Consider the following 23,356-nt stretch of genomic DNA (forward strand, 5'->3'; position numbering starts at 1 on the left):
TGAGCTTGGTGAAATAGCTGATGTGAGCGTGCCTGTGTTACACTCCCTGCTGGCATGGGATAACATCCCATGGACACAGGATGAGGACACCTGTACAGGTGTGCAGCCATCAGCACTCACTGGCTGAAGGCACTGTGGGCCAAAACTGCAGGTGGTGATAAAATGGATTAAACCCACAGCCAAGGAATACACGTGCTCTAGAAGGGTGGAACCAAGGAGGAGCCATGCTAAACAGTTCCTGGAATATGTAAAATAGTTTGGGGAAACGTTTAGTATGCATAATTGTTTATGAATATGTAACTGGCTAATGCCATAGAAATGGTACATGAAGGGTGTTTCCAAATAGCAGGAGTGCTCTTGGCTGAGACACACCTGGCCATAATAATCTTTACTTTATGGGCTTTATCTCCTATTGTCCTTTATTAACTGTTTAAAAGTTTTACAGGACAGTAAATGTGTTTTTCACAGCACAGTGAATCTGTTTTACATTCTTTCTAGCGCAGGGTGTGCAGGAAGGATGGATGTCTGGAGCTTATGGCCCCTAAAGCAGTAGGGTTTGTCACATCTCTCTGTTTCTGGTGACTGATTTCCAGCCTCTCTTCTCTCCCTTTCCTCGCTGTGTGCTGCTACTTCCCTTTATTGTCTGGGGAGTTCAGCTATTGGCACATGCTCATCAGCTTTATGACTGCAGTTCTCCAGACATTTTAATGTCAGTTCTGCCCTGTGCCTCAGGGACCCTCTGCTCCCTGTGACACCCCACAGCACTGCTGGGGACAGGCCTCCCCCAGAACAGCAACCTGCAGGGCTGCAGGATGGAGCCCGTCCCCGTGCTCATAACGGGGGCTCTGAACATTTACATGTTGGGCAGAAAGAAATAGCAAGAATAATAATGTGGGTGCATCTGCCTGCTGGGGCTGTGGTGTTGTTTTGTTTGTCTGTGGGGTCTTTTGGGGATGGTGATGATGATGATGGGGCTCACTCAGGCTCAGCAGCCCGGGCTGCCCTGTTGGTGAGGGCTGCACTGCCCAGCCTCTGATGGTGATGATGATGATGGGGCTCACTCAGGCTCAGCAGCCCGGGCTGCCCTGTTGGTGAGGGCTGCACTGCCCAGCCTCTGATGGTGATGATGATGATGATGGGGCTCAGACTCAGCAGCCCGGGCTGCCCTGTTGATGAGGGCTGCACTGCCCAGCCTCTCCTCCCGAGCAGCTGTCAAAGGATGAGAGGGACACAGTCTTCAGCTGCACCAGGGGAGGTGTTGGACATGAGGGAGAATTTCTTCACAGCAAAGGTGATCAGACCTTGGAACAGGCTGCTCAGGGAGGTGTGGGGTCACTGTCCCTGGGGGTGTTCAAGGCAAGGCTGGCTGTGGCATTTGTGCCATGGTCTGGTGACACAGCAGTGTCGGGTCACAGCTTGGGCTCAGGGGTCTGTTCCAGCCCAGTGGGGGCTGTGATTGTGTGCTGAAGGTGTGAGCCCTGGCCTGGCCAGCAGCCCCACCGTGGCTGCCTGGGAGGCCGGCAGGCTGCCAGCACTTCCTTGGGAAGCGGGATAAAAATAGGAGTGGCTTTGTTCTGGGGCCGTTCCCACGCCCGCCCGGCCTCAAGGATCCCCTCACCCCACCCTGCCCCGGGACAGTGCCAGGCCCAGGTGGGACTGCTCCCCCTGCAGAAACCGAGGTGCCCGGGGTGCTGCCTCCTCCCAGCCCCAGGTGCATTGTACTGCATGTGTGTTGTACTGCACACGGGTTCTTACACACGTGTGGGTGTGCACATGGCTGCTCAGCCCCTCCCTGGCAGTTCCTAGGGTCACAGGTTGCCTCAGGTGGCTGGTGATCACCAGAGACAAGGCTGCAGAATGCTGCCCTGAAAAAATCTCTCCTGCTCCAGCCTTAGTGGTAAATCCACCCAGGAGCACCAGGCTGAGCCACCCCGGAGATTTACTGGGAGCAGGGACAATGTACCCCCAAAAGGGGGGACTAATTAGGGGACTGTTTGCTCCTGGTGTCTGCTCCTGCTCAATCTGAAGCATTGCTGGCCCTTGTGCCACCTCCAGCCTGTCACAGCTCACCTCAGGCCAGGTCCCAAAGGCAGCAGAGCCCTCAGAGCCCCTCCTGCTGCCTCCCCCAGCGTGGGCAGCCCAGCCCTGCTCCGTGGGGCACAGGGGTGCACAGGTCAGTGCAGGCACTGCAGAGCTCTGTAATCCAGGCCCTGGGGAATCACACTCCTGTCTCATTCCAGGCTTTTCACCCCGGTCCCTCCCTGTCTCTGCATGCTGGCTGCTGTTCACCTGTGCCCCCCAGGCCTGCAATTATCCAGATCCAGGTGCTTGGCTCCATAAATCATCACCACCCGCACTGCTCCCATCCCTGCAGAAATGTCCCAGCCTGCCAGCCCCACCACAGCTCTCCCATCCCAGGAGGTTGCAGGACAGGTGGGACAGGGAGGAGAAGAGGGCAGGACCCCCAGTCCGTCTCTGGGATGGGGCAGTGCTCCCAGGGAGCCGCTGCTGCAGCACAAACACCCACGGGGAGGAGAGATGATATCACGACCTGGCTTTGTGTGAGCTATTTAGGGCCTTTTAATTATTATTACTATTATTATTATTATTATTTTTCTTTCCCGTTCCTGCAGCTCTGAACAATGCCGGGCCCGGCGGGGCGGCGGTTCACACCATTGTGTGGGGCTGCCCTGCCTCAGGAAGGGGCCGATCTTTATCACCCCCGGCTCAGTGAGTGAGCTCATGCCTGCTGAGGAAAGCAAGGAACACCTTGCTGGCAGACTGGAGGTGCCCTCCATGCTCCTACCCCCAACCCCTGCGTTTGGGGGAGGCCCTGGGTGCTGCTTTAGCTCTGCCAGGCAGCAGGAGCCCACCCAAACCAGCCCTGCCAGGCCACCCACCAGCAGAAACCAGCCCCGGTGTGCTGCAGCCCCCCAAACTCTGCTGGGGCTGCCCTCTGCCTGTTCCTGCTCCCACCTGGGCACAGTGACAGTGGTGACATTATTGATTCTCCCAGTGTTTACCCAGGAACAGGTCTAACCTGCCCACAGCCGTTTGCTTTTCTCCCCAGCCTGTCCAGCCTTAAAACTGTGAGATGTGTAGTGGGGAGCTGCACCCAGGAACAGCTGGCACTGCTGAGCATATCCCAGTGCCGAGGGAAGATAGGCAGGAGCCCTGTCCCCCAGGACACACCCTGGGTGGCACAGCACAGCTCTGGCTCCCCAGGCACAGCAGGTGACAGAGCTCCTCCTGCACAGAGGCTTTTTGGGATGATGCTGGCTTTCCCCCATACAGATGAGCAGGCATCATCTTCCCCAGGCTCTGTGCTGGTGTGGGAAGAGCCTGGAGCCATCAGCCGCTCCCCACGGCGCCACACATGGCCCCAATATTCACAGAGGGACCCAGGCAGCACCTGGGTGACAGCATGGCCTGGGTGGCACCGTGCCACTGTGCCCCAGCCCACCCAGGCACCACGGCCCCCACCTGCTGCATCACCTGCAAGAGCAAGGGGGGCCAACGTGTCCTGCCTCACTGCCTGTTTGTGAGGTGACTCTGCAGCCCCTGAGGGTGACAGGGACCTGCCCATCCAGGGGCACCAGGCAGGCAGCACTGCAAGCCACCCAGCAGCAGGTGAAGAGGCCCCAGCAGCAGCACAGGGAGCTGGTCCCTGCCCACGGCTGCCCCACGTCCGTCCCTGCCCTCCCTAAGTGGCCGGTGCGTGCCGGGGCACGCGGCTCCTCTCGCTGTGGGCTTTGCCTGTCCGTCCCTTCTTGGCCACGTCCACGCCAGCCAGGACCAGCTTGGCCTGGGCCAGCTTGCTCTTGCGGTGCTGGGGGCGGCTGCTGCACCAGAGGCGGGCGCAGTACTCCTCCACGCGCCGCGGGCTCGGGGAGCTCACCAGGTGCATGATGTCCTTGAACCAGCTCTTGGGAGCCTGTGGCACCAGCCGGGGCTCGGGGCACAGCAGGGCCGGGAGCTCGTCCCCCGGGCCCCGGGGGAAGGAGTGAGCCAGCTGCTGGCTGGGGATGACCCGCAGGGCGGTCTTGGCCACGGTCTGGGTGAAGCCGTGCTCCAGCGTTTTGCAGTAGTAGGTGCCGGCGTCGTGCCGGTGCAGCCTGCGGAACAGCAGCCCCTGCTCCGTCTGCACGATCCGCTCGTCCGTCTTCACCTGCGGGCCACCGGGGGTTGGCAAGGTCCGGGAGTGCCCCCACGTCCCTCCCGTGTCCCCCCAACGGGAGCAGGGCAGGGCAGCCTCACCTCGTCCCGCTGCTCGTCGGGCGGCCTCTGCACAAACCACTGCACGCTGGCCTGCGGGGAGCGGGGCACGCACTCCAGGAAGGTGCTGTTGTCCTCTGCCCCATAGAGCACCTTCTCCTCAACGCTCTCAAAATCGTCCACTAGGGCAAACACAGGCACGGGCTGGCAGGGAGGGCACAGCCAGGCTTCCACCTGCCCCCACCAGGTGCCAGCCCCCCTTGGCCACCTGCCCAGGTGCCATCCCCCTTCTCTCCCAGCAGCCAGCCCCAGCTCCAGCAGCACCCACCTTCTCTCGGGTCATGCCCTGGTCTCTGAGATGGGCAGATGAGGATGCCCACATGGCACCCTCTGTGTGCTAGGGCTGTGCATGTCAGGCCATCCTGGGGCACTGTGAGGAGCCCCCAGCCCTGGGGCCCCCAGTGTCTCACCGGTCAGGTTCTGGTCCAGGCACTGGTGGGCAGGGTTGGCGTGGCGCCCGTCCTGGCGGCGCTGGCGGCGCTTGCCCGAGGGCTGGTAGTGGGTGCAGGCAGTGCCATCCCAGGCACAGTAGGGATCCCTGGCCAGGCAGCACTCGGCACAGGCAGTGCCGTAGGACTCGCACTGGTGCAGCCGCACCTGGGCCACGCCCAGGCTGGAGCCCACGTAGAGCGTTTGCTGGGGGAACAGCACCAAGGTGGTGAGGTTGGCAACTCCCATGGGCTCAGTGCCTGGACACCCCAGGGCACACATGACATGGCTTTAGGAGGCTGTGACCACAGCTGGACACCTGCCTGGTCCCCAGCCCCGTGGCTGAGCCGTGTCTGTACTCACACGTTTGACAGAGATCTCCATCTGGGTGATGGGCACAGGCGTCTGTAGGGGAGGGGAGTGGACATCAGGCTGGCATAATCCCCACCACAGACAGCCTGGCTCATTCAGAGCCACCAGGGCTTGGCAGAGCATCAGGAATGTTTTGGGGAGGGTGAAAATACCCCCAGCCAGCCTCTGCCCTCACGACCCTGAGACCTTCCAGTGGCCAACAATGCAGTGACAGCCCTGACCCTCCATCCCTACATGTGTCCCCAACCTAAGCCCACCCCACTGCCCCTTCCCTTGCAAGTGGGGCAGTAAATGTCACCTTAAAAACCTGCAGCTCCTCCAGGATGACTTCTTCAGTCATGGCTGAGTTTGTCTTCTGCATGACCACCACCTTGAGCACTGAGCCAGCATCTGGGGGCCCAGGAGGATGGAGGTGTGAGCACCCTGCATCTCACAGCCCAGGGGGTGCCCACTGGGACCCCCAGCTCTGCAGCTCCTTCCTGCACTCTGCCCCTGCTGCTCACCTGTGCCGAGGAAGAGGATGTCGTGCTGCCCATCCTCGGCCTCCACCCTGTCCACCACGAGCCGGCGCGGCCGCTGGGGCAGGTCAGTCTTCACCAGGAGGGGCCGGCGGTGCCGGGGCAGCACGGGCTGGAACATGAGGGGGTGGGCACGGGCAAAGTGCAGCACCTCGTCGGGGAAGTCCTTGGTGGTGCCGTACTGCCGCCGGGGCTGGTTGGTGGTCTTGCTGGGACACTGCAGGGACAGAGGGGACCAGCTCAGCCCAGACACCCAGCACCCATCACTCCTTCCCCCTCCGTCGTCCCTCAGAGATGTCTTGGGCCCCTCTCTGCCTTCCAGTTTGGCATCCATCTCTTCCAGCCCTGTGCCAGAGCTTGGCAAAGCACCAGCTGACCTCTCCAGCAGGTGAGAAATGGGCATGGCTCCACCACCAGCCCAGAAGAGCAGCTGGAGGAGGGGAGGGACCTGGATCTCCAGGGAGTCACTCACCACGCCCGGCCGTGGGTAGGGCACCCTGCCCTCGTAGGCAGCCCACTGGTGATGGGGGCTCTCACGGTGGGCAAAGGGCCCGTTGAACACCTCCCTGATGTCAGCCATGCGGTACACACAGACAGCAGAGCCCCGGAAAACGTGGCTGCAAGGGGATGGACAGGGGGTTGAGCAGAGCCATGCTTGGCACTGCTGGCAGCAGGGGCACTGACATCCCCAAAACACATGGGGAGCAGCCAGCAACCCTTAGTGACAGTGACAGGGCAGGTCATGGGCAGCTGCAGCTGGATGTCCCCAGAGGCTGGAGCTGGAGCACCCACCTGACAGTGCTGAAAAGGGCATAGATCTCTGGGTTCTTCCTATCCTTCGTTCTCAGCAAGAAGACATCCTCTGGAAATGAAAGCATGGGCTTTTTCCTGAAATCCAACCAAGTGACTAGCCCCAGTGAGATACAGCTCCATCTGTACAGAGCTGTTTCTCACTTACCCAGCTCACTCCTTACCCAGCTCATCAAAGTAGGTGTCAATGCCATCAGGGCCAGGGACTGAGCACACCAGCCGGGCCTTGTTGAAGGTGCTCCACTTGTTTACCAGCACCCTCTGGCCACCCGCATCGTTCTGCAGGGACAGGGAGTATCAGGGCCACTGCTGTGACTGGTGCATCCCTGTCCCCCACGGTCCCCACCAGCATCCTACCACGCAGACACGCCCCACACGGCTGACAATGGCGTGCTCCCTGCTGTCTGCCTCCACCACCTTCTCCGTGAAGAAGAAATAGGCTTTGTCATTGTCCCGGTCATCATTGTCTGGGATCAAGTGGGCTGCCACAAACTTGGGATCTGCAAGCAAGAGCCGGTCACGTCAGGTTGGGAGAGAGGGCACAGCCACCACCTCCAGAGCCCCAGTCCATGCTGGGGCTGGGTGCCAGCCAGCAGCACACCCAGACCTTGCTGTGCTGGTGCCTGTCCTTGCTCTTAGCTGGCATGGAGGATGCTGCAGCATGGCCACAAGGTTGGTGGTCCCTGTCTGGGGGCGATGGAAGGGCAGAGGGCGATGGAGGGGCAGAGGGCAGCTGTTACCGTGCAGCAGGCGCTGATCCACCTCCGTGCGCAGGGCGGAGCGCGTCCCCATGCTGCGGAACACGCCGGGATCGCGCCCCAGGAAATCTGCCGTGAGGCCGGCGTACAGCTCCCCTCCTGCAAACACACCCAGCTGCTGCCACGGGCACCGGCCCTGGGACACCCCCGAGGTCCCACATCCCCAGGAGGACACCCACCGATGACGGTGCTGGCGAAGGCGCGGCTGGGCTCGTGCGGGCACCGGCCCCGGCCGCTCTCCATGCTGGCAGCGTCCAGGCTGAAGGTGTGCTGGGGAGGGAGCAGGCAGGTGAGCCCTGGGCCATGCTGGGGCCACCTCTGCTCCCTGCCCCACCTGCACCTCACTCAGGGCACCCAAAGGACCATCTGGAAGCAGCATCCACGCTTTCTGAGGCAAGACTGATCCCATGAGGGTGCATGGCAGCTGAAGGGGACCCACCAGCCCTGTTGCTTGCTCGCCTGCCTGGTCAGAGTGATCATGGTACAGACAGGGCCAGGCTGTGGGGAGGGCTCTGAGGGGTGTGCCATTCCACCCCAGTCAACTTGATTTATGAGCAGTGAGCTGGAGAGGAGAAAATGCCACCCCTACCTCAGCCCCTAGCAGGACACCAGCCCCTGGGGACAGGTTTATAAAGGGGATCCCAGGCCAGACAGGTGGGAAAGCTGGACAGGGAGTAGCAGAAGGACAAAGGGACAACAGGGAGCTGGTTCCTGACACTCCCCCCACCACCAGTACTCAGGTTAGAGCAAACAGCACATCCAGCATCCCCCTGCAGTCCCAAGGCCCCTCAGGAGAGAGGCAGGCAATGGGGACCCACATTCCAGGGCTGTCCTGCTGGGGATGCTGCCCTACCTCACCACGGTGCCCCACGTAGATGAAGGTGCACATGGGGTGGAAGGCGCCTGTCCCGCAGGCCAGCAGGTGTGTCCGGTTGTAGGGATGCAGCACACGGACATAGTTGGCACAGTCAGTCTGGGGGCACAGCAGGGACAGGAAGGGTCACTGGGTATTGGTGCTGTGCCCACCCCAGCTCCCTGCCTCAGCCTGGGGCCCTGCCACAGGGGGTGAGCCCCAGCCCTGGCTCCCGGGGCTCCACCCAGGCTCCCTGCCTCCAGCCTGGTGCCAGGGATCTGGGGTGGCAGCCTGTGCCCACTGACAGGGCTTGCATGGACTTCATCTGGGTGGGCCCCAGCCCACTGCAAAACTACAGGGCTTTTTACTGCTCCTCCTGCTGCCCAGAGCATCCCAGGGAACCACACAGGATCCAGCTGCCATCTCCTGCCCACAGGCGCCTGTGCACTCACCCTGTGGCACAGTGCACGCTGGCCAGGGCACCAACATCACCTGCCCTGCAAGCTGCACACCCTGCCCCGAACCCCTGGCGCCCAGGACGTGACCAGATGCAGGGACATCCTTCCCCGTCACGTTCCTGCTTACGCCAGGGATGAAACAAAAGGAGGAAACAGTGGAGACAGAGACCCACAGGCATCCTGGGCTGCCTCCAGAACAGCCCTGCTCGCTGCCGTCTGGAATTGTCCCCTTCTCTGAGGGACGGCAGCAGTGACATTCCCAGGCTGGAGACCTGCCACCTCTGACTTTGTGCATTTTCTCCTGGCAGTTCCCATTGGAAAGGGCTCCCATCCTTCTCCACCATTAGCTTGGCAGCTGCCCCGGCCAGCACCAGCCCTGCCTGCCCTCCATTGTCCCCTGCACAGCGGGATGCAGGCCCCTCCTCTGCTGGGAACACCGCTGCCCAGCCGCCCCGGGGGCTCCCAGCCTCCTGCTGTTTATTTTCCCTTTGCAAAGAGCCTCTAAAATAGCAAGGGAAAAAAAATATACGTTCAAGAAAAATAAAAAGTTGAGCCTGGCCTGGCTTGGATCTGTCGGTGAGAGCTGGTAAAATAAACACAGAGAGCAGAACAGGGACTCCTGGGAGTAATTTGTCTGGGCCAGGGGAGCCTTGGGGACTTTCTCCCCGCCACAGTCCTGCTTCATATTGGGCAGGAGGATGCAGAAACGGGTAAGGTTTAGGGAACAAGGTCACCAAACCTGAGCCAGTTACAGATTTCCCACCATCGGGGACAGCCAGGATGGGGCAGGCAGTGTTGCTGGGGTCTGGAGCACAGCATGGGGGTTTGGGTCCCTCCAAGCTGCAGTCCCAGAGCCCAGCTAACCCTGCCTGCTCGTGCTGCCACATTGGGACATGCTGGCCACCACTCTGTGGCCACAGGGCTGAGCAGAGCAACCAAGACAGGTTTCCAGAGCCTGGAGCAAGCCTATTGCATGGCCAGGACTGGCCATGGACTCCCAGCCTCAGTTTCCCTCTTGCACAAGGATTAACTGGCCCCTGAGCCCCAGGGCCATCCCTGGCAGGTGACATGGCACAGCCCCAACATGGGAGGAGCCATCTGTCACAAGGGGACCCATCTGGCACCCCCAGCTCACAGCAGAGCACGCATGGGGAGAGACTCACCCCTGGGTCCTTCCCCTTCTGAAGACACTCCTCCGTCTGCCCAGGGCGGGGTGGCCAATAGATCTGGAACACAAAGGGTCTGCTGGAGCAGGGAGGGGGGACAACAGGCACCCAGCCGTGCAAATCCACATCCCCAGGCTGCCAATGGCAACGGGACAGAGAGAGAGGGACCACAGCTCCCTGGAGCCCACCCAGCCCAGGACTCCCACCCCACAGCCCCAAGCAGGACCCTTCCTCCTGGGCAGATGCAGCCTGGCAGTCACAGCCCACGGCTGGGCTGGATCTGGGTGGTCATGCTGGGAATGGCTGGAGCTGCCCTGGAAGGGAGTGGGCTTGTGGGTGGCCTGGGGAAAGGGTGCCCAGGGGACAGCAGGAGTGATGGAGTCCCTGTCCCCCACAGCCTTTGGCAGCTCTCAGACCGAGGGCAGCTTGGGTACACAAGCCCTTGACCCCACTGCAGTGACCCAGCTCGCTGAGGGGCACTTCATTTCCTCCTCCTCTCTCTTCAGCTAGAAACAGCCCAGAGCTGTGTTTGAAAAACAAAAAGTCAAAGTGGAGAGGGTGAAAGAGGAGGGGAGCCAGCACCCAGCATCATCATTCTGATCCATCATCTCTCCCACCAAGGAACCAGGAGAGATTTGGGGGCATTGCCAGAGGACCTCTAGCACAATTTCTTGCAGTGAGGGATCCTTTTAGCTCCTTGTCTCTGCAGGCTTTCAGGTGAATATTTGCCCTGTGAAAGGGATGCCCAGATGGGGATGGGCATCACTCCATCTCCCAGTGGCAGTTTCTTAGAAGAGTGGAGTCCAAAACAATGCGCAGTGCCCAGGAATCACTGGTGAGCTGCACCACCAGTCTCCCAGGCTGATGATCATGACTAACTGCCAGCTAATTTCCCTCCAGCCACCTCAGCCAGCCTGCCCTTGCCAGGCACTACAAGTTTACAGAATAATTTCGAGGCACTTGAGATGAGGCCATGCCCAGGGCAGGCCTTGCTGCAGAGTAACTTTGCCCGGCTCAGTTGGACACCGACAGGCCCACAGGGGGCCAGGGTGGGGACAGACACCCCAGGAGCACCCAGCTCACCTCCTTGGCACCTGCAGTGGCCCCGTCCAGGAGCAGGGAGTAGAGCACATCCTTGCCCCCGAGGAAGAGCCGGTCGCGGTACTCATCCAGGTAGAGGCAGCGCAGGCCCAGGGAGCCACGGTGGCCAGAGAACAGCACGGAGCGGTTGGAGGCTAAAAGCTCTGCCAGGAAGAGATGAAAGCATCATCAGCAGGAGCCATCCCAGCCCCAAGGGTTCCTCTGAGCTGCTGAGTGTCATGGAGCCATGCTGGAGTCAGCAGAGCTGCTCACAGCCACCCCAGCCTGCAGCATCTGCCTCATGGACACCCCAGCCCCAGCCTGCCAGGAGTGCTGCTCTCCCTGCCAGCCAAGGACAAAGCTGCAGAGCCAGCAATCAGCAGCAGGGTCCCAGGAAAGGCTGCCACCCCCAACAAGGTTTGGCTGAACCAGCCCAGACTCCCACTGTGGATGTGCCACAGCAAGCTGGGCTGGGCAGTGGCACCAGCGCCAGGCTGGGATGGAGGCGAGGCCGGACACGGGGTGGGTGCAAGGCAGGTCCTGACCCTGCTGGGTGCCAGCCAAGGACACAATAGCAGGCACCCAGCCAGTGCCATGGGGAAACTGCCACACAAAGCCCGCTGCTGCCACTGCCACCAGAACTCACTGACAGGAAGGTTTCCTCCATGGCACAGACCAGGCACTTGGGAAGAGGCACCCGCATGGGGGTATCCCAGGGATGGACATCACATCCCAGACAACAGGGTCTGACAGCCAAAGCCCCCAAAGCAAGTCCAAGCCTGAAACTCGTGCAATGCCTCACAGTGATGATGACATGGGGGCAGTGGCTCAATTAGTTTCAGTAGGAAATTGCTTTCAGGGTCATCGAGCTGGCACAGTGGTGCCCACAGAGCTGCCACAGCTGCCAGAGGGAGAGGGCCAGAGGGAACGGCTCGGCTTCACAGGGCTCTGAGAACCCATCCCGACCCCAGGCCAGGCCACTGTGCCTGCCAGACAGAGAAGGAGAGGACAAAGCACCATTGATGAGCACAGCTCTGTCCCCAAACACCCTCCAGCCCGGAAGAGTGCCAGCCACTGCAGCTGACCCCAGGGAAAACCCAGCCCCAGCATCTCCCACACACGTCCCCAGAAGAGGGAGATGGTGCTGGGACAAACCCAGTCACCACAGGTCAGGACACTGGGCTACCAAGTCCTGCTCTTGCTGGGGGGACATTTGTCGCTTCCAGGAAGGAGGTGGCCAGTGACATAATTCCCATCCTGGTGGAAATGCCTCTTCTAGGCCCTGCAAGGGAGACAAGGCCCATCCCCAGCAGGGGACAGCAGACACCTTCACCCCACCACACATCCTATCCCTGCTCAGGGGCAGTCCCAGTGCCCCAGGGGCATGGGGGATACAGCCCCAGCGCTCCATCCCCATTGGAAACACCTCTGTGCCTGCAAGCAGGGCTGGCTCCAGGCAGTGCTGGTCCTTCCACCCAGTCTGGCACCCTCCTCCCTGTGTCCCACAGCACCAGGTCCTCCCACATGGCCGGGTCCAGCCCAGGAAAACGCTGTCGTCTCCTTCTATTCTTGCCCAGCAATAATATTTTCCCAGCTCAAAACAACACTGGCAAAGTCGGCAGGCTCCTTTCATTGTTTCAGGCAAGGCTTCCCCTTCTCCCCCAGACCTGGAGAATTCCTCCTGCGCCTCGGGTTACAGTGGCTCAGGGCTCCTTCCCCTGTAACCCCCAGGGACCAGCCCTTTGCCATGCCCATCCATCCTTGGGACACCCTCACCCCAGGGTGGGGGTCCCAGGGGAGGGACAGCAAAGAGCCCAGGACAATACTGCTGGTCCTCACAACAGCAAAATGTTCTTTCCCCTCTCACATGAGCCACTGCTGGAAGCTGAAACAAAAGGGAAAGAGTGGCTGGAAGTGTGAGGGAGGGCTGGCTACACGGCCACCCCTGCACCCACAGCACAGTGCCTGTCCCTGTCACCCCACAGAGTCACCTCACAGCCAGAGCCAGCAGCCACGCAGAGCCCAGGACGAGGAGCTCTGCACAAACAGCCTCAGCTCACCACGGTTTTCATTTCAGAGACTCTAATGTCTTTAATTGAAATTTTCTTTTTCTTTTTTCTTCCCCCGGGGAGAAGGCGGTGGCAGAATTTGTTTCATGGGAAATTTCAGTTGCTGTTTCCAATTTGGAAAACGAATGGAATAACCAGCTTAAGGGAAAAAAAAAAAAAAAGAAAAAAAAAGAAAAAAGCAGCTTCCAAAGGTGGCTGGCTTCCCGTGGGAGGCTGAGGAGCTTCCACCCCGCCCCGGGCAGCTCCTCGCACCTGGGAAATGGACTTTGTGCTGCACAGGATCAGACACTGAGCCAGACACCGAGCCCCGCGATTCACCCCTGCTGAGACCCCAGGTCCCCTCACCCTGTGCCAAGGCCAGCCTGAGGACACCAGGTCGCGTCCCGGGGCAGAGCCATGAGCCACGCCGGCCTCGCAGGATGAGGGATGGGGGGCACTGTGTGCCTCAGTTTCCCGTTCCACAGACCCGCAGACCCTGGGGTCACCTGCTGTGCCCCAGGACAGAACAAGGGGTGCAAAAACCCGGGAACCCCCAGCCCAGGCAGCAGAGGAGCGATTTCCCCTGGCCCTGCAGCTCCCGAGGCTCTGGAAGTGCTGGGCTGCCCAGGTCTGTCCCCGTCCTGGGAAGGAAGGGGGAAGATATACACTATATAATTTATTTTATGTTGCATTTTTTACAGCAGGTTCATTGCTTTGAGGCCGGGAGGAGACTGGGGCGCCCCAGGCTCTGTCAGGTTTGGCTGGAGCAGCCCGTGGATTAGGCTGGCAGAGCGGGGGATGCGGCGAGCCAGAGCAGGATCACAGGGAGAGCTTTAATTAAACCCGAGCGCTGCCCCCGCACCCCCGAGGGGCCCCGGCACCCGCACCCCAGCGCGACGGGGCTCGGGGGTGCACCGGGACCCCCAAACAGCCGGGGGCAGGATGCTGAGCACCCGCCCGGCACAGGAGCCAAAGCGTGCGGGGCCAGCACACCGCCGTGCCTCAGTTTCCCCGCACGCCGCGGGGGAGCCGAGCGCCCACGGCAGCGGCGGGGCTGGCGCGGAGCCCGGCGGCACCGGCACATCCCTGTGCCCTGTCCCCGGCACCCCGCTCCTCTCTTCCTCCTCCTCCTCCTCCTCCTCGGGAGTCCCCTACGTCCCGCTGGGGAGCGGAGGCTGCAGAGCGGCCACCCACGAAACCCCAGCACAATTTGCCCACAAACCGCACCAAAACCCCGCATTTGGGAGCAGTTGCCGCAGCTGAGGCTCCCCAGGTCCCCAAGCCTGTCCCCTGAGGTCACCCTCGCTGGGCACCCCCCTCCCGTCCCGCAGCAGGTGCCCCCGGCCCGGCTCACCGCGGTAGGACAGGCGCAGCCGGGGCAGGCTGAGCCCCGCCGCCCAGAGCCAGCACAGCGACAGCGACAGCGACACCGCCGCGACCGCCCGCATCCCGCCGCCGCGCCCTCGGCCCGCCGCGGCACCGAGCCTTTATGGGGCCGCCATCCGACCGCCCCCGGCCCGCCCCGGCCCGCCCCGGCCCGGCCCCGCCAAACCCCGGCCCCGGGCGGCGGGGATGCGCGGGGACACGGCCCCATCTCCCGGGGGGACCCGAGAGCTCCGCGCACCTCAAAGTGTCTCTGCCGGCGACGCTTTAGTGCAATACAGCAGCTTCTGACCTCGCTGCAGTCCCCTTCCCCCCAGTGACCCTGGGGAGCAAGGCAGGGAAGCTCTGGTCCCCCAGCCTCGCACTGCTGGAGGAGCAGGAGAGGCCACACAGACCTGCCCCCAAGGAGGATGCTCGGCGTGCTGTGATCGCCCAGCATCAGCAAGCACACAGCTGTCAGTCCCATCTCAGTGCCAGGCAAGCTGGGGACAGCAGGCCAGATGGGGAGGGGAATGAGCAGGGTGCCATAGCGAGGGCATAGGGTGCCACAGGTAGCCCTGGCACCCCGACAGGGCAGGGGAAAGCAAAGGTGCCAACATGCTGGGCAAGGATCCTGGCCAGCAAGGACCCCACGGTACCCACACCATTCCTGTGCCATCCTCCCCCTGGGCTGCTGGGTCACTGGATGTGGTACTATGAGACTTCAGATGCCAACTTCCCCTGGGAACCTCATCACACAGCAAGTGTGTCCTGCACCCAAAAATGTTGGACTTCCCCCTGCACTGGATGGAGGGAGGGGAAGGAGGAGAAGAGCTGGTGGTTTCTCCCTCAGTGCTTCATCACCACCAGCCTCATCTCTTCTCCCAGCCCAGCACAAGGTACCCTCATTATCCCCAGCCCCCCAAGGGTTCCAGCAGCTTTTTTAATTAAAACAGAGGTCAGGAGGCTGGGGAGCCCTGGCTCAGTCCCACCTTTTGTAATGGAGCAGTTCTGGCAGCCTCCTGAGCCGTGTAAAACCACCTCAATTCACTCTTGGTTTCCCCAGGAAGCCACACGGCCAGGACAGATCCCACACCCTGGGGCACTGGGAGCCGCACAGGGCTGGGAACGAGCAGGGAGGAGGAGGAGCAGCAGCCAAGGCAGCTCTGGCAGGTGAGCAGAGGTACCTGCCCAGACCCGCTCGCTGCCTGCCCTGACCAGAGGGTCTGTGCAAGCGGCAGAAGCTCAGGAGGGATGGAAGGAGGGAGGGAGCAGGATGAGCCCCAGTGCCCGTCCCCCGAGGCTGATCGGGAGCAGAGGCCCTCAGCCTGCCCGGGCAGGATCCTGCCTGCACTGCTGTCATGCAGGCAATGAGCCCAGGGCAGGAGAACCACCCCAGCAAACTGCACTGCACCAGGAAATCTGCAGTGCCTCAGTGAGACCCCGTGGGTAGCACCAGCATGGACAGACAAACAGACACACTGCCCCGCTCCAGGCTGTGCTTACCACTGAGATTTATTGATAGGGAGAGTGGGCAGCACTGGCCCCAGCTCCCCCAGCAAGGGGGCAGGGAGGCAGGACAAGGCATGGGGAGGCAGAGTGGGGCACTGGCCAGCCCCTCACCACCCAGCCAGTGCAGCCAGAGATGGCACAGGGAGAGGGGGAGGCACTGACAACACCAGGAAAGGCTGGAGGCACCTGGGCACGAGGCTCTGCTGGCACCTGACCACGGGGGACACAACCCTGTGGGTGTCCCCATCAGGCCAGCCCTGAACACAGCCAACATGGCACGATGCCATCTACATCCCCAGCACCAGAGCAGGTATTTGCTGTGCCCAGAGCCCCTGCCCCTCTTTTTCAAGCCTGTGTCTCTCTGCTTGGCACTCCCTGCCCCTCGCCAGGCGCTCAGCCCTCCGTGGGCAGCGGGGGCACTGAGGCCAGGGCAGTCAGGAGGCGGGCGTAGATCTCGATGCCCCGCAGGAAGATTTGCTCGTTCAGGAACTCGTTGTGGTCATGGAGCAGCACCGGTGTGCGGTTCATGGGGGAAAAGCCAATAGCAGGGTGTCCTGCCTGGAGATGGGGACACACAGAGTGAGGTCACAGCCCCCTTTCACCTGCACACAGCTGCTGCTCGGGGCTGTGGTCTCACCCGGGCGAGGCCCTGTGGCAGGCTGGCAGCACACTCACCGCTCGGATGTAGCGGCTGTCAGTGGCAGCTGGGAAGATCTCCAGCTTGAGCTGCAGCTTCCTGCCAAGACAGACCCTGTGTCAGCATGGACACACAGCCAGCAGAGTCCCCTGTCCTACTCACACCCCGTGGGCAAAGAGACTGTGCCAGGACATCCCTCAGCCCTGCAGGACACTCAATCCCACACCTTTTGAGGGGCAACAGGGAGATGCTTTGGCAAATCCCCATCCCAGCCCCTGACATGACCTCAGAGGCCCCCAGGGACCACCTGGCTTCCACCAGAGGATGTCCCTGCCAAGGTCCTGCCCTTCCTAGGGACACTACTTACATGTCCCTGCAGACCCCACTGAAGGCCTTCCACCATGGGTCCGAGTCCTCAGTGGAGGTGATGTGTTGGTCCATGCATTTCTGACAAGAGGCAGAGGGCAGATGAAGGGGCGAGGGGGTGGCACTTGGCAGGGGAGGGACAGGGGAGGCCAGGTAGCTGAGATCCCTCACCTGGTGGAACTCAAAGGTGACACCTTCCCCAGCATCACGGCACCACGTGGCCACCTGCTTCTCGAAGGCCTGGGCAGAGACCAGAGGAGGGGTGAGAGCAGGGTACCCTCATCCCACTCCTCTCCCGGGTGGGGCTGGCATGGTGCCCACCTTCAGGTCCACGGTGGGTGGGATGCGGATGTCAAAGCTGGCAGCCATCTCGGAGGGCACCACGTTGAAGGAGACACCCCCCTCCAGCATGGTCATGTTGAGAGAGGTGACATCCCCCAGGGTCAGGCTTGAGTCGGACTTGAGCCTTGGGGGATGCAAGGGACACTCACTATCTGCCACCTGGGGAGATGTGCTTCCCTACCCTGCTGTCACCCAAAATGGGGAAACTGAGGCACAGGGCAGCAGCACCAGATCATAGCCTGGCTTGGGATCCCAAAGCCCCCCTCCATGGACTGAAATAATCCTGCTGCCCATCTCCTACCTCTGCTTCTCGCTCTCCCTGAAGGCCAGGAAGGAGGTGATGACTTTGTGCTGGGGAGGGAAGGGCAGTGGGTGAGGACCAGCCCCATGGGCAGGGGCCTGGCAGCCCAGGGCAGGCATGGGGGTGCACAGGAGGTACCCCCTCTCTCACCAGCTTCTCAGCTGCCGTGTTGCTGATGAAGCGGGACCCATGCCCGGGGCTACCCGCGCACTTCACCTTTATCCCTGCAGGCGTGGAGGGAAGGGTTGAGCAGAAAGCCTGGGATAGCATCAGTGCCCCAGCACCCAGGAGAGCCAAGGACAGGGCAGTGGGCACACAGATACTCACACCATGGGCTCCTCTCACCATAGAAGACACTGAAGGTGTCAGATGGGCTGGCCAGGCCTGTGGTGCGCACAGACAGAGGGTGAGTGGGACATGGAGGTACCAAAATACTGCTCTGTCCTAGCAGCATTTTCCTCCAGACTGGCACCTGCCCCAGGGGAAGGATCCCCCAAGGGGGTCCCTGGAAGCAAGTGGGGTGCTGGTGCCTGGGGAGTGATGCCAAGAAGAGACACATCCCAGTGCCAGCCCTACCAATACTCACCCTCATCCATGGCAAAGCCCACGTTGAGTGCTTTAAACTCAGGGCGCTGCACGAACATCTCCATGCCCTTGTGTCCTCCCACCTCCTCATCTGTGGGGGAGAGCCTGGCATGGAGGGAGGAACTGGGGCATCCCCCAGCCCACCACCTCTAGTCCTCCTTCCATGCCAGCCTGGATGCCACCAGCACAACTGATGTCCTTGGACATGGAAACCTCTCCAGCCTTGAGCTAGGGGAGGTCAGAACCTGGGGAGCTTGGCTGCCATGGGAGACTCCCCAGCACCACCCAGCTGCCAGCCCCCCTGTACCTCCTGAGAGGGGACAGCCTGGGGACTCACCAGGCACAAAGGTGAGGTGGATGGTGCGGGCAAAAGACTTCCCTTCTGTCTTCAGCCTCCGGATGGCCTCAAGGTACCTTGCAAGGGAAAGCAGTGTATGGTCATTGTGGAGGAGAGGGGCTTGTGTGCTCTGAGCCACCTCAGGGCAGAAGTAGCACCTCTGGCCCCAGGGACCCTGAGGATAGTGGCATCCTGTCCTGCATCACTCAGGGACACCACCAGCACCGTGCTCACCCAGCAGGTGCTGAGCCCTCCACTCACTGGATGGAGACGCACTTCATGTCCTGGGCACCCCGGGCGTAGATGTTGCCTTGTGAGTCTTTAACTGCCTCGAAGGGGGGGTAGGTCCAGTGCTCCTGCAGGGAAGAGCGTCCACGATGGCAGAGGGGCACAGAAGGCGCCAGCTCCCATCCACCCTGCCTCCTCTCCGTGCCCTTCCCACCCCTCGCTCTGTTCCAGCACCTCAAAGACAGGCACAACGTCAGTGTGGGAGTTGAGGAGGATGGAGCGCAGGCGGGGGTTCGTGCCCTGCCACGTCAGGACCAGCACCACACGGCCCTGGCACACCTGTGGGACAGAGGCAGGATGTCACCAGGGTCCAGGAGGGGGACAGAAAGGTTTGGATTAGCAAGCTGGAGCCAAAATCATCAGCTTGGGAAAAGTTTCTGGATGCCACCTGCCACCCCCTTCTCCACTGGGAGAGGAGCAGGCCTGCCTAAACCCCTACAGCCAGACAGAACCTGGCTGCAGGTGCCAAACCTGGCTGAAAATTCAGAGGAGGGAAGACAAACGCAGCATGTTCCCCTGGTGCAAGGGAGTCTCCCAGGACAGCCAGTGCCCAGCAGGAAGGATGGCCCCAGCCAAGGTGACGCTGCCAGGTCCCCTGCTAATCATAGCACAGGCAGCTGCAGAGGTCAGCAGGGAGCAGCCGGAATAGCGGCTCAAGGAAGGGCTCAGGTCAGCAGGGGATTACAGGCAGAGGGATTCACTCCTGCCTAGCTCTGGGTGCAGGCAGAGGAGCATTGTGGTCACTGAGGAGCCAAGCACTGGTGGATAGATGGATGGATGGGTGGGTGGACAGACTGAAGGCTGTTTCTCAGCTTGCTCACCTCCACTTTCTGGCAGGCCAAGCCCAGCTCGGTGCCGACACGTTCCAGAAACTGGACAGCTGCATCTGGGGAAGAGTGGGGAAGGCCACATTTACACTGGGGTCATTCACTGCAAACCCCCAGGGGCCCCAAGACTCTGTGGGGTTCCCAGAGCAAGGAAAGAGGTGACAAAAGAGGACAGGTGCTGCAGGTCCTGGACACAAGAAGTGGCCATGAACAAGGATGGGAGAAGCTCATCACCATCCCTTCGGGGTGAGAACTTGGGAAATATGAAAAAAAAAATTTGAAAGGGGGTGAGTTCAGGGGGAGTGTTTCTCCAGTGGAGTTTAGGGAGCTCCTCAGTGATAAAATATACTTTAGTAGGAAGACATAAATGTTAACAGAAAGAGATCTACACAGAAGGAAATCACCCATCCCAGGGCAGCATGGAAAGTGGAGCAAGGGACACGGGGCTAGAAGAAGCAAACAGCAGCTCTGAGGGCACTTGAGATGTCCCTGCCCCAACCAAAGGCACCAGCAGAGATAAGGCACAAGGAGTTTGCTCCTTAACACCACGATCAAAACAGCCCCAGTACAGGACTTGGGCACCTGGGTCCAAAGATCAGAGCTGCAAAGCTGCATTACCCAGTCCCCACATGGCTCCCCGTCCTGTCCCCCCATCCTCACCGTAGTCAGGTTTAGGGTGGACAGTGTCAATCCTCAGGTACTCCCGGAAAAGCGTAACCGAGGGGTTCTCTGAGGCCCCCGCGCTCTTCCCAGGCTTCCCAGGAGCCATGTCTGGGAGCAGGGCTGCAAAGCTCTGGGGAAAGAGCTGCAAGATGGTTAATCACCCACCAGCCCCTCCAAAGTCCGCCTGCACGCTTGGTCGTCACAGAAACCGAAGGGAGATGGGGCAAAGGTCTCCCCCATAGGACTCTGGGACATTGCCACCATGGGAGAAATCCCCCCCACTTGGGTACAGGGCAGGATGGGGTGTGCCCATCATTCATTCTTCCCCCAAAACACATGTTCCTGCCTCAAACACAGTGCCAGGACAGGCTGTGATGCCCAAGGGGTGAAATCCAGGGAAGGGCTAGCTGGGAGGAAAGGGGGGCAGCTAGGTGGGGGAGTATGAAGAGGAGTAAAGGGGAAGAATGGTATGTTGGGTGGTAGTTGGGATTATCCAGGGGTTAGAGGTTTGTGGGAATGCTGGGGCATGCAGGCAGGGAAGGCAGCATGCTGGTGTAAGGGGGTGCAGGTAGGGAAAGGGGGCTACTGCCTGGCTAGGGGGTGCAGGAGAGCTGCAAGGAAAGGCTCTGGGGGTGCAGGGAAATGGGGATGGGGAAGGGGGATTGAGTGTTAACTGAGGCCAGATGTACTGGGGGACCACACGAGGGTGACAGGCTACTGTGGGAGCTGTTTGGGGAAAGCTGGGGGAGCAGGAGGATGTGGGGTGCTTAGGGGCACATGGGGGTTCAGCAGGAGGGGTGAACGGGGGGTATGGCAGCAGGGGGTGCACAGAGGCCATGAGGGTGCAGTGGGACTGTGGCCAGGGGGGCAGGGGTACGGTGGCTGGGGGTGCCAAGGGGCACACGCAGGGGGGGTACAGGGGTACCATGGCTGGGGGGCAGGCAGGGGGCACAGTGGGGTGCAGGGGCACTGCAGCTGGGATGCAGGAACACCACGGTTAGAGCTGTGGGCAGCGCAGGGGCACGGGCAGGGCTGCAGGGGTACTGTGGCCAGGGGGGTACGGGGGAAGCAGAGGGCAGGCAGGACACCGTGGTTAGGGCTGCAGAGCTGCGTTCCTGGGGTGCAGGCATAGAAGTTACAGGAGTGCACGGGCAGAAGGGCAGAGGGGTGCTGGACAGCGTGGTTAGGAGTGCAGGGGGTGCAGAAGAGCGCGGCAAGGGAGTGCAGGACAGGAGAGGAGGGGTGCAAGGGGGGGCGCAGGGTACCTCGGCCCGGGTTTAAGGGGGGGCCAAGGCACCGCGGCACCCACCCGCGGGGTGCCCGGCCCCGCTGCCCGGCCCCGGCCCTACCTCCGCGCTGCCGCCGCCGGCGCTGCCCGCCGCGCTCCGCCCGCTCCGCCCGCTCCGCCCCGCCGGCAGCAGCGGGCAGGAGGCGGGCAGGGGCGGGTCGGGAGCGCAGGAGGGGCACGGGGCACCCTCCTGGCCCCGCACTAGCGGCAGGGAGATGGGGCTGGAGCTCGCGGAGCCCCGCGGCGCTTGGGGACACACGCAGAAACCAGAGCAGCATCAGTTTATTGGCCTCGTGACAGACTGTCCCTCCTGCCAGCAAGGGACACCTCCATCCCACCCCCCGCCGTCCTGGGGATATCCCAGGAGGGAACCGCATCCCTCATGCCAGCTGTCTGCGGCTCCCAGCCGCCCAGAGGCCCCTCTGTTGGCAGGGAGGAGGCAGTGCTCACTTCAGCTGGCGCAGGAAGCCCAGCAGGGCCCGGTGGAACTCCTCTGGCTTGTCCAGGTAGCAGGCATGGCCAGCACCTGACAGCACGGCCACACGGTGCTTAGGGAGGTGCTGGAGGTTCTGCAGGGCCTGGGGAGCCAGGCCAGTGTCACGGTCACCATATAGGATCAGAGTGGGCGTCTTGGTAAGGGGAGAGAGAAAACAAGAGCAGCTGTCAGAGGGGTAAATGGCCACCACACTCCCCCTGGGCTGTGCCCACCTCCATCCATCATCACAGGGGCTGCAAAGCTGGGGGGAGGCAGGTGCCAGCACCCCCATGAGCTGGGGGTCACAGGTCCCCCTCACTCACCCCAAAACAGTGCCACCCTCCACATCACCCTGCAGCCAGCTGGCCCACAAGGCTCACCAATACCCAGGGCAGCCCCCAAGAGCCCAAAAACCCACCTGGACTGCACGGTACTGCTCAGCAGTGAAATCCTTGGTGCCCACAGGTGCGATGGGCACAAAGCCGGCCAGCCGGTCCCCGTCTGCCAGGAGGAAGGGCAGGGAAAAGCGGCCACTCATGGAGGGGCTGATGAGAACAGGCCTCTGCATGCCCAGCTCCTGCAGGACACGGTCCAGGAACGCCCTCCGGCCCTGTGCTGTCAGCGCCATCTCCGCTGGGGGAGAATCCCCGAAGCCTGGTATGGGGAAGAGGGCATGGGGTGGTCAGGGGGCATTGTGCAGCCTGCAATGGTCTCTCCTCACCAGGGTTCAGGGGCGTGGCAAAAGATGGACACTCGATCAAGCCCCAGGGTTGTACAGTCACAGCCATCAATGCCGCAGGACACAGAGAAATCCCAGGCACAGTGCCCCAGGGATCACCAGCAGCTACCCAGAGCCCTCCCTGAAGAGATCCAGAGCCCAGCAGTGACTAAGGCAAGGGACGGGATCTGCCCAAAGAGATCAGCTAAGCACAGCGCCATGCTCCTACCGGGCAGATCTATGGCAACCGCACGGTAGCCCTCTCCAGCGAGCAGTGCCAGTGTGCCCAAGGCCTCCCACGTCTTGGAGGTGAACGCCTGGCCGTGCAGGAACAGGACATCAGGCCTGAGGGGGGAAAGACAGGTGGGAAGGGGCTCAGGAAGGCTGCTGTGCCTGCAGCGTCCAGCAGACCGGCCCCAGGGCCTCCACCTGCAGCTGCCGGCGGGCTGACCCACCTCCCGGGGCCCGCAGCTGCGGCGGGAGCCTCCCTGTAGAACACGGGGGGCTCTCCCGCAGCCATCCCCGTCCGCACGGTGCCGTTGGCCGCTCGCCAGGCCCGCTTCCCCTCGTCAGGCCGTGAGCGCCGGGCGGCCGGGAGCAGGAGGTACAGGAGGAGAGCGAGGAGCGTCCCGAGGAGCAGCAGCCACAGCCGGCTGCGGGCAAGCAGCATCTCCGCTCCTGCTGGAGGAGAGCGGCTGCGCGGGGCTGCGGGACCCCAGCCCGGCTGCTGCGGGGAAACAGGTCCCGGTCCCCGCTGCTCTGCTCAGCTGCGGCCCAGCTCGAGCCCCCGTCCGGCTCCGCCGGCCCCGCTCGGCCCCGGCCCTGCCGCCCCCGGCCCGCCGCGCACGGCGCCGCTGCGCCCTCGGGCCCCGCCTGGCGGCAGCCCGC

The 23,356-nt window shown here is 62.0% G+C and overlaps 3 protein-coding genes across 3 annotated transcripts; all 3 read right to left on the reverse strand.

Moving 5' to 3' along the window:
• Nucleotides 1-401: 401 nt before the first annotated feature.
• Nucleotides 402-14,215, reverse strand: SEMA3G (semaphorin 3G). The gene is made up of 16 exons (XM_063164597.1): nucleotides 14,122-14,215; nucleotides 10,723-10,883; nucleotides 9,637-9,699; nucleotides 8,016-8,135; nucleotides 7,342-7,432; nucleotides 7,145-7,261; nucleotides 6,762-6,904; nucleotides 6,569-6,683; nucleotides 6,387-6,456; nucleotides 6,067-6,211; nucleotides 5,580-5,811; nucleotides 5,375-5,466; nucleotides 5,068-5,109; nucleotides 4,686-4,911; nucleotides 4,258-4,397; nucleotides 402-4,168 (listed from the first exon to the last, which is right to left on the reverse strand). The coding sequence occupies exons 1-16, from the start codon at nucleotides 14,213-14,215 to the stop codon at nucleotides 3,704-3,706; spliced, it is 2,316 nt and encodes a 771-aa protein (XP_063020667.1). The 3' UTR covers nucleotides 402-3,703.
• A 1,411-nt stretch (nucleotides 14,216-15,626) lies between these two features.
• Nucleotides 15,627-21,652, reverse strand: ACY1 (aminoacylase 1). Its single transcript, XM_063164598.1, is given in 16 exon segments — nucleotides 15,627-16,199; nucleotides 16,317-16,377; nucleotides 16,646-16,725; nucleotides 16,816-16,884; nucleotides 16,966-17,110; nucleotides 17,288-17,337; nucleotides 17,438-17,511; nucleotides 17,615-17,671; nucleotides 17,874-17,963; nucleotides 18,210-18,286; nucleotides 18,471-18,565; nucleotides 18,672-18,776; nucleotides 19,319-19,383; nucleotides 19,985-20,129; nucleotides 21,337-21,445; nucleotides 21,447-21,652. Coding segments are annotated over 16 exon segments (1,593 nt in total). The 3' UTR covers nucleotides 15,627-16,034.
• Nucleotides 21,542-23,287, reverse strand: ABHD14A (abhydrolase domain containing 14A). The gene is made up of 4 exons (XM_063164607.1): nucleotides 22,924-23,287; nucleotides 22,698-22,813; nucleotides 22,169-22,404; nucleotides 21,542-21,904 (listed from the first exon to the last, which is right to left on the reverse strand). Exons 1-4 carry the CDS (start codon nucleotides 23,136-23,138, stop codon nucleotides 21,722-21,724), a joined length of 750 nt encoding a protein of 249 aa, XP_063020677.1. The 5' UTR covers nucleotides 23,139-23,287; the 3' UTR covers nucleotides 21,542-21,721.
• Nucleotides 23,288-23,356: the final 69 nt, after the last annotated feature.

This window comes from Melospiza melodia, chromosome 10 (assembly GCF_035770615.1).
Source record: "Melospiza melodia melodia isolate bMelMel2 chromosome 10, bMelMel2.pri, whole genome shotgun sequence".
Classification (NCBI taxonomy): domain Eukaryota; kingdom Metazoa; phylum Chordata; class Aves; order Passeriformes; family Passerellidae; genus Melospiza; species Melospiza melodia.

Coding starts and splice junctions, on each gene's coding strand:
- SEMA3G (XM_063164597.1), bottom strand. CDS start 14,215: ATGCGGGCGGTCGCGGCGGTGTCGCTGTCGCTGTCGCTGTGCTGGCTC. Junction 4,912..5,067: donor TGGAGATCTCTGTCAAACGT/GTGAGTACAGAC, acceptor CTGTTCCCCCAG/CAAACGCTCTACGTGGGCTC. Junction 4,398..4,685: donor CCTGGACCAGAACCTGACCG/GTGAGACACTGG, acceptor TGTTTGCCCTAG/TGGACGATTTTGAGAGCGTT.
- ABHD14A (XM_063164607.1), bottom strand. CDS start 23,138: ATGCTGCTTGCCCGCAGCCGGCTGTGGCTGCTGCTCCTCGGGACGCTC. Junction 22,814..22,923: donor GCAGCTGCGGGCCCCGGGAG/GTGGGTCAGCCC, acceptor TTCCCCCCTCAG/GCCTGATGTCCTGTTCCTGC. Junction 21,905..22,168: donor AGCAGTACCGTGCAGTCCAG/GTGGGTTTTTGG, acceptor CCCCTTACCAAG/ACGCCCACTCTGATCCTATA.